Source organism: Oryx dammah, unplaced genomic scaffold, assembly GCF_014754425.2.
Source record: "Oryx dammah isolate SB20612 unplaced genomic scaffold, SCBI_Odam_1.1 HiC_scaffold_3, whole genome shotgun sequence".
Classification (NCBI taxonomy): domain Eukaryota; kingdom Metazoa; phylum Chordata; class Mammalia; order Artiodactyla; family Bovidae; genus Oryx; species Oryx dammah.
The window spans coordinates 57,452,719-57,461,783 of NW_024070187.1; the positions used below are offsets into that span (position 1 = coordinate 57,452,719).

General features: G+C 39.3%; 1 protein-coding gene across 1 annotated transcript in view; it reads left to right on the forward strand.

The window, feature by feature from the left end:
* Nucleotides 1-8,666, forward strand: part of KLF3 (Kruppel like factor 3) — a 35,610-nt gene extending 26,944 nt beyond the window's left edge. Inside the window, exons 5-6 of the mRNA XM_040238010.1 lie at nucleotides 1,649-1,809; nucleotides 4,674-8,666. Coding sequence (XP_040093944.1) covers nucleotides 1,649-1,809; nucleotides 4,674-4,855 — 343 coding nt within the window. The 3' untranslated portion in view covers nucleotides 4,856-8,666. The remainder of the gene's footprint in view (nucleotides 1-1,648; nucleotides 1,810-4,673) is intronic.
* The last annotated feature ends 399 nt before the right edge of the window (nucleotides 8,667-9,065 follow it).

Sequence of the window (9,065 nt, forward strand, 5' to 3'; positions counted from 1 at the left end):
AAGTTGAAATTTTAAAGTAAACTGATAAACTGTTTTTATTGAAGGATCTTAACAGTGGGCTTTTATTTAAAAAAAAAAAAAACTGTCCATAAATCTCCTCACTTATCTATTTTTTCTGTTACTTATACATTTATATAACTGAAGTCCTTGTTCCCTACCCCACCCCACCCCCCACTAGTTCATGCTCACTTTTCCATGTATCTAAACTGGCTAAACTTCATTCTTCGGTATCGTCCCTCTAAGCATCAGGGTAGGAAGGTAAAGTGATACTCAAAACTGACAGTTTAAAAAAAAATAGAAAAAAATAGTTTTCTTTGCTAATAATTGAGAAATAAGTAAGGTCACTGAGATAAAATGAACCTTTTTATTCTCTTCCTAGTCACTTCTTTGGGTGCCTGAAAAGTTGTTGATAAGAGATGTATTTATTAATATATTTTTACCAAGATAAATGAGCTTTATTTCAGGAACTAAGTCTTTATTTTCCTTTACACCAGTCTTTCCTCCCTACCCCACCACCCCGCCTGTGTTCTTCTATAACATTTTAAGAAATTTAGATTCACACTTAAAAGAAAAAGAAGTCTTTTGTCCCAGTTAGAGACCAACTACATAAGCTTGTAATGTATCAAGTAATTAGTCATTAGGGAAGCGAATGGACAGATCAGAACTTGTTAATTACTTACATCAATCAGCAGGAGAAGCTTGAGAAAACTACAGATTTTTCCTGGCTCTTCATCTGCCATTTCTCTCCACCAGCTTCCTTTCCGAAAAAGAGGAAGTTCATAGTAATGATGTTTAACAGGATTTTATTTCAGCTTCTCCCCTATCCCGGAAGGGTATGAAGGCACAGGAAAAAGCGGGTGTGGGAGAGGAGCCAGGAACCGTGGGGAGGATGGCAGGCATCTGCTGAGGGCCCTGGAACTGCACATGGGTCCTGGGTGAGGTGCTCCCTCGCCCGACCACTAGCCCTGCCTCAAGTTCTCTCCCAAGGAGGGATAATAGTGACAGTAAAGGTCTGAATTTGTTAAGACAGCATGCCAACTTTTTTTTTTTTTTTTTTGAAGCTCAAAATCAAATGTAAGCCTCTTTAAGAGACTCAAACTAAATGCCAATTACATAGAGGATAAAATATGGATACATCCTACAGTGTGGTTGCCTGAGACTTAGGAGTTTGACCTCTTATGTTTTCCCCGAAAGAACAGTAAATGGAAACCAGAGCGGCCTGTGAGAAAACATAGTACAGTGTTTAGCCTCCAACCACAAAATTCTGCAAAGCAAATTTCTGTTGAGGGAAAGACTCTCCCAGCACTTCGCACCTCCCTCTAGCATAGCACTTAACCCTTCTTACTGTCATTACTTATCTACATGTCTGTCTCCCCCTAGAGTGTGAGCTCCTCCAGGGCAGGAACCCTGTTTTTATTCATCTTTGTGTCCCGGTGCCAAGCACAGTGCCTGGCTCATGGTAGGTGCTCACTCCATGTTTGTTGAATGAATATAGCAGTGCTTCTTGGGTTGATCAGCTAATTTCTTTCTGTTTATTTTGTTGGGTTTTTTGTTTGTTTGTTTCTGCCCAGTGTTGTTGATGCTTTTGGTAGCCTGAAGACAAGGATCTTGCACCTCACCATTTTGCATTTGACATTGGCTTTCCTAGGAATCACCCTTCAGTCATCGTGCAGCCTGGGAAGAGACCTTTACCTGTGGAATCTCCAGACACGCAAAGGAAGCGGAGGATACACAGATGTGATTATGACGGATGCAACAAAGTGTACACTAAAAGCTCTCACTTGAAAGCACACAGAAGAACACATACAGGTAGTAAGAGACTCGCTTCATTGACCTTCTTAAGAAGTACTAGAATGGAGTGTTAAATGTTCTGTCTTTGAGAGACTACTACAGGGAAATTTTTTCAGGCATCTTGAAAGTTACCATAGTCAGCTATAGCTGTCTCTCCTCAGTTGTGAAGAATGAAGTTTCTGATGATTTGTTTTTATAATAGAACATGGTCAGGGTTATCTGCATAACAAGGTCTCTCACAACCACTTGCAGTTCTGTGGTCTCTGTAGTAAGAGGGAGAGAAGGGCATGACAACTCCACTGGGAGCAGAGGGCAAAGTACCCTGAACCATGGGCCTATGTTATCAAAGATGTGGCCTTCGTGTAGGCTGTCCTTTAATAAATGTTGTACATTAAAGAATAGTTCTTCATGCAGAACAAGTAAATGCAGCAGTTACTAGAAGTGAAATTCAAATGGAAATGGAACTCATTGAAGGGAAGAAAAGTAAAGAAATATTGGAAATGATCATCTTCTAAAAGGGAGGGAGCTTGTATGCCATTGCCTGCTATATTTGTTCTAGGGTATTTTCCAGCTTGCCAGGTGTTGAATGTAGAGCAGGCAAGGCAGATCTTATAAAAATTGTTAAATAGGTGAAGAAAACATAAAGTTGTCCCCTGGGCTCATGAACAAAACATCTTAAGGAATTCGTGAGGTGACGTGAGGTGAAGTCGCTCAGTCGTGTCCGACTCTTTGCGACCCCGTGGACTGTAACCTACTAGGCTTCTCCGTCCGTGGGATTCTCCAGGCAAGAATACTAGAGTGGATTGCCATTTCCTTCTCCAGGGGATCTTCCCGACCCAGGGAGCAAACCCGGGTCTCCCGCATTGCAGGCAGACACTTTAACCTCTGGGCCACCAGGGAACAAAACTATTTTAAACAAACCTGATTAATTGCAGTTGGTAGTGGTGATTAATGTTTATCGGAGGCCTCATCTGACATGACCTAAAGTCTTCGATGTGAAATTCTAGCATAATAGTCATCTGGCATCTCTGTACATTTCCTTAACACAGAATGTAGGGGTTTTGGAGACTTCTGAGTCATTCTTGTTAGGAATATTTACAAAGAGAACAATCTGGGATTCGGAAGAGGAAAGGAACTGAAGTGTCTGGCAGAGTGGAAGTGAAGTTGTTTAGTACATCCTGCAGAGGAGGCAGAGGAATCCATCCTGCGCACAAATGTCCTTCGGTTTCTTCACAGTGTTACTGTGGAGAGAGCTGAGGGCAACAACCTTGCGGTTAGGAGATCACCCAATGGGCAGTGCCAAGCAGATTCGGGAATGCCTCCCTAGGGGCATGAATGGGACCTGAGAGGTAGATGTTATCACATGCCAACATAAGATTAAAAAGACATTGGGTATTTGGATAACAATTTAGATGTAGGAAAAATTACCTCTTACATGTATATTCTGTGCAATAAAGTAGGTAGTATAAATTCTGAATATGTCATTGAAATGCCAAGGAATGGCAGTCCTTTAAGGTTTCTGGAAAACTGAGGAAATAGTAAATGGAAATGAATCTGTGATGCCCATTACCCATTATTACTAGTTTAAACAGGTAAAATTGCCATTAGCTGCCTTTTTATTAGTAAAGACCTTCATACTGACTGTCCTTGTGACTTCCCCACAAGTAAATAACTGAAAGGAGCTCAGTTGTCTAACTCTTTGCGACCCCATGGACTGTGCAGTCCATGGAATTCTCCAGGCCAGAATACTGGAGTGGGTAGCCGTTCCCTTTTCCAGGGGATCTTCTCGACCAAACCCAGGTCTCCCACATTGCAGGCAGATTCTTTACCAGCTAAGCCTGTAACTCTCCAACAAGGGTCTTCTTTTTCTCACCTGTGAATTATCCTCGCCCAGGAGAGAGTTGCAGAAACCTGACATCCCCTGACGGGGTGGGGAGAAATTACTCTGTTTTCATTAAAGCATTATACTTAGGCATTGGTGTTGTCTAATCAAAAAGCAAAATGTTGAAATCCCTGACAAATATTTCAGTTCGTAGGGACTAAGGGACTTTACATTTTTAGAAAACTATTGAATAAGAAAATCCCACAGACTTTCAATTTGGGCTTCTCATTGAATGTAGCTAAGTTCCTAAGCAGGTTTACAGCTTGAAGGTTAGCAAATACAGATCACTGTGTATTAAGAACAGGTTCGTCGCTAATATTAAGGGCAAACTCAAAATTATTTGGTAGCCCCTTAGAGTGGATTTCAGTGCCATAAATATGCTTTAAGAACTCTTAAAATCTACCCTTCCCCCCCTTGTGGGGAGCAGAAAGCCAATTACATATTAAAGACAGTTTCTTTTTCTTATCTGTCTGCTAGTGGTTGATACGGCACTATTATTGAGGAACAAATGTATGATCATATCTTGGAAATAATGTTTGTCAAGAGCTATTTTTCTTGACTTTTTATTTTATATTGGAGTAGAGCCTGTTAACATGGACTTCCCTCGTGGCTCAGATGGTGAAGAATCTGTCTGCAGTGCAGAAGACCCGAGTTCAATCCCTGGGTTGAGAAGATCCCCAGGAGAAGGGAATGATTTACCCACTCCAGTACTCTTACCTGGAGAATCCCAAGAACAGAGGAGCTTAGTGGGCTATGGTCCATGGGGTCACAAAGAGTCAGACACAACTGAGTGACTAAGCTCATAGCCTATTAACAGTGCTGTAATAGTTTCAGATGGTCAGCAAAGGTACTGAGCCTTACATATACATATATGCATCCTTCCCCCAAACTCCTTTCCCATTGTCAAGAGCTTTAGCTCAAAAATATTTGCTGTTTTTAATTGTTAATATCCTTTTGCTATTAGAAAAAAAATAAGTTCCTTTCCCCCACCTCTCTGCAGGAGAAAAACCCTACAAATGTACGTGGGAAGGATGCACATGGAAATTTGCTCGGTCTGATGAACTCACAAGACATTTCCGAAAACACACTGGAATCAAACCTTTCCAGTGTCCAGACTGTGACCGCAGCTTCTCCCGCTCTGACCACCTTGCTCTGCACAGGAAGCGCCACATGCTCGTGTGAACACCTCCACTGCCCGCCTCAGTGGGGCCCCCCACCCTCCAGCTCTCTCTCTATCCTCCTTCCCATCAGCTAACTCATTTTTTACATGTACATTTTAATTTCGATTCAGCTGGTCTGAATCTGAATTTATATCATTCAAACTTCCATATGGTCAGTAGTAAATATCCTCTAATCCTCCCTCTCCTTACCACGGGTCAGACCTAAAGAATGTGAACACTTTTTTTTTTTTCCGGGGATGCTAAGCAAACCCTTCTTAGAGATACGTTTAATGTAATGAAAACAAGGGAACATGTAAACTAACATAACCAATTGTCGGTTTCTCCATGTATTCCTCAAGAGAACGTCAAAGTAAATGTATTACAAGTACAGTATCCAGCCTGCTAGTCCTTGCCAGAGACATCCAGACCTATGTGCCCTGTGATCATATTTGGTGCTCCACAGCAAAAAGGGCATAAGCTTTCACAGATAGCTAGACTTGCAGCCAGCTGTCTGGCTAGTACAGTCAGCTCTTCCATTGTCCTTCACATATCTGGCTTGTCAACTTGGATTTGTCACTTCATCTAAATGTACATCCTTTAACCTCCTTTGTGCCTGCAGCTACTTGGGAGGTCTTTGCCACCACTGGGAAGGGAGCCAGAGCTGCTGATTTAGGTGGGTGATGTCTGTCAGTTGAGGGGATGGATGCTCTATTTGCCTAGCATGGAATTGGAGCAAAGGGGCATGGAACAGAAGCAGAGCAGGGTGGGCAGACGAGGAAGCCATCCATTCCTGCTGGGCAAGGGCTTTCTGGTGAGACTTCATCATTTTGTAGCTGGGCAGAGCATTCCCAGAATTTCAGTCTCTATGCATGTTCAGCTGTGCAGAATCCTGTTGCAAAGCCAGATACAGTGGACTTTTCCATGCACCTGTCTCTATTTATACAATGTCCTTAATGTGGATTACCAAGCATTGATCATAGGAATGCCACAAAAATATCTGCCCAGAAATGGTTAAAAAAAAAAAAAAACCTTTTGGGTAAGGGTATGAATGGCCTTCTTTTACCCCACCTATTAGCTTTTTTGCAAACAGGAAAACTTTGAGTGGTAATTGTATTCCCCTAGCCAGTTAATCATGGAACCTTCATATGGAAACTTTTCTGTTTGAGCTGCAAAGTGCCTAATTGGCTGTCATCTGTGTTCAAAACACATATCATAAACAAGCGTCTGCTAATGCTTTAATAGATTCCTTCGATCTAAGACCTGAGTGACACTATTTGTAAATATAAATAGTTGTGAAGCACACATACCTTTCTTTGGGGGACAGATTTCTGAAAAGTCTGGAAAACCACAGTTCAGGGATTCATAAATGTAGCTCAAATTCCCAGATGTTTACTGTCGGAGCTGGCAATCTCCTGTCATTATCAAATATCCTATCAAAAAAGAACAAACTGAAAATGACTCGTGTTTATGTTGAAGATTAACAGCACCATTATTTTAGGGGAAGTCTTTCAAAAGCAGGCTTTTGAGCACCATAGTGTAAATGCCAATAAAAATAATCTACGCATAGAAATGCCATTGGTCCTAAATTTGAAGGAAGTGGGCGACGGTGGTCTAGTGTGGGTGTATGTAAGTAAATGCGCATTCATCCCTCGATAAAGGAAGGAGGAACAGAGAGAAGAACGGAATCCTGAAGATTCATCCCAGCCACAACTTAGGATCCAACACAGCCGTAACTGGGAGGAATATACTGTTCAGTTGTTTTTAAAACATCAGTGTGTGAGTGATTCTGGAGGCCTGTGATCGAGTGGGGAGCTTACTTTGATGGCGCCATGTTAATAAAAGTGAGTTGTAGGGACTGCGCACCTAAGAGATCCCGCTTATCAGCCCTCGGATCCAACTGAAAGGAGATATAGTTGAGAAATGCAGAGTAATTTTTTATGTGGCACTTGGTTTTTATTTTTATTTTTCTTAAGCACTGCAAAATTTGTTTAGAATATTAAACCATCCTTATGAGGCTTTTTTTTTTTTTTTTTTTTTGCAACTATGACATGAATTGAGGGATTTTTTTTAAAATGGCTCTTGGAAAAGTAGGTATTATCTATATTGTAGATGCTTAGTCACATTCATGCCAAAGTGTTTATAGCTTGAAATGGTTCTTCCACAACACATCGAAGAATGAAGTTGGAGTGCAAAGAACTTTTTTTTTTAATGAGCTAACCAGTTTGTGCATGTTCTAACCCATCTTGAAGGTGGGAAAAGAGGCAAAAAAGGGTAGAAAATTGATCTTTGGATAATTAGCTTTGAGTCAAAGTCCAGCTGATAAAAAGCTTCATGGGTTCTCATGAAATTTAATTCGTGTTTGCTATAGCATATTTAAATATTTTTCAAAAAAGCAAGCAGGACCCTGCAAAGACTTATTACATTACTATTCAACCTGCTTAGATATGGTAACAAAGATACACTTCATAACAAGGATATACTTCAACTCTGAAAACAAAGCAACCCAGGAAGCTTTGTTCTGTTTCCATGCTGGCCTATATACTTCAGTTACCAATTGGCTGTTAACCAAATTTTCCTTTTTTATATATATATTTGTATTTTAATATGATAGTTGAGAAATTTAGTATCTTAGTAATTTTTAGCTGTTATTGTGGAAGACCTCCAATACAAGATAAGGTACCCTTGAACGTGTGGTTTTAATGATATGCCATGTTACTATCAATGGTGATTTTAATTTTTAATATTTTAAATTGATGAGAATGATTTGTAAACATGAAGTTGGTCTTGTATAAATTCTGTTGGTTATAGAATTTCTTTGATGATTATCCAAGTGTCATCCTGGGGCAGAAGTCAGAAAAGTTAAATCTGCAACCATCATAATTTTAGAGTTCTAAAATGTGAACCTACATCATAAATGGGCATTAACATGCTAAATCACCTGGTTTGGAGAATGTGTTAGCAGCATAGCTATGTTCAACTAAGGAAATGGCTAAATACCAGAAGTTTCAAGAGCCTTGAAACAGATTTACAGGGGAACTCTATATGTATGTGTATATTTTATTAAATACCCATCTGCACTATCAGTGTTGCACTAATGTGGAATTTGAAAAACTATATTGCTGATACTGTATATCTGCACATCATTCCTGATTAGATTGTTTAAAAGACAATCTCAAAGGTCTAAGGTTTTAAAATAATTTGGTTGGTTTGAAAATACACAGTCATCTTGAAGGAATCACTGTCATGCATGAAGTTGTTCAGAGTGGTCTTTATTCTCTTCTTGGTCAAGGTTAACAATTTCTAAATGATTGCAAATTCACTTAAATAATACATTTACAAAGCCATTTTACATGCATTAAACGAGGGCTACAACAATACTATGTTTTACCAATACTAGCACTTTTTTTTTTGCTGTTATGTACTTAGTGTTAGAGGGTCAAAATAATCTTTCTGCTTAGCATCTCTTAAACCATACCTGCAAATATAGCAGGATTATTACATTTACAGTACTTTAATACTTGTATAAACTATGCAGAAATTTTTAATAAAGTGTAATATATTTTATAAGCTAATAAGACTGAATGGGTAAAGGTTTTTAGCATGCATTAGTATACTTGCAGATACTGAAACATTTTGGTAATCTTTCTTACTAAAGATGTGAATGTTTAATGTTCCTTCTCTGTTTCTACTCTGTAGTCCAATGGGAATTCAGTAATGACATTTTGTCATGTCAAACTGTGAACATAAATTTGTACTGTACAGTCCTCATATACTATATACAGTATGCAATATATGTATTATATACTTGTTAATAAAACCATCAGAATATTAAATGTGATCATGTGATTACTATATATACAGTGATCACTAGGAACAAAACTTACCAGCACAGTAACAGGAAAGAGACCCTTAGTTACAAATTTCAAAGTAAATCATCTTTTAATAGGCAATCATTAATGGAGGGAAAGAAAAGCAGATCTAACTGGGGGATACACTGTATGAGTTCATGCAACCTTAAAGCTGTGTCCCTGGTCTTCTGATAAGAAATTTTCTAAGTACAAACCATAAACTTGTAGACAAACCAGTATGAACCTTACCTAGTGCATTCTTGGAATATTTTATTATGATTCTGCTGCTGCTGCAAAGTCGCTTTAGTCATGTCTGACTCTTTAAGCCTTCAGTAAGCCATGTCTGTGGACACTACTGTGTCCTTGGCACTTAAGAGTTTCTAA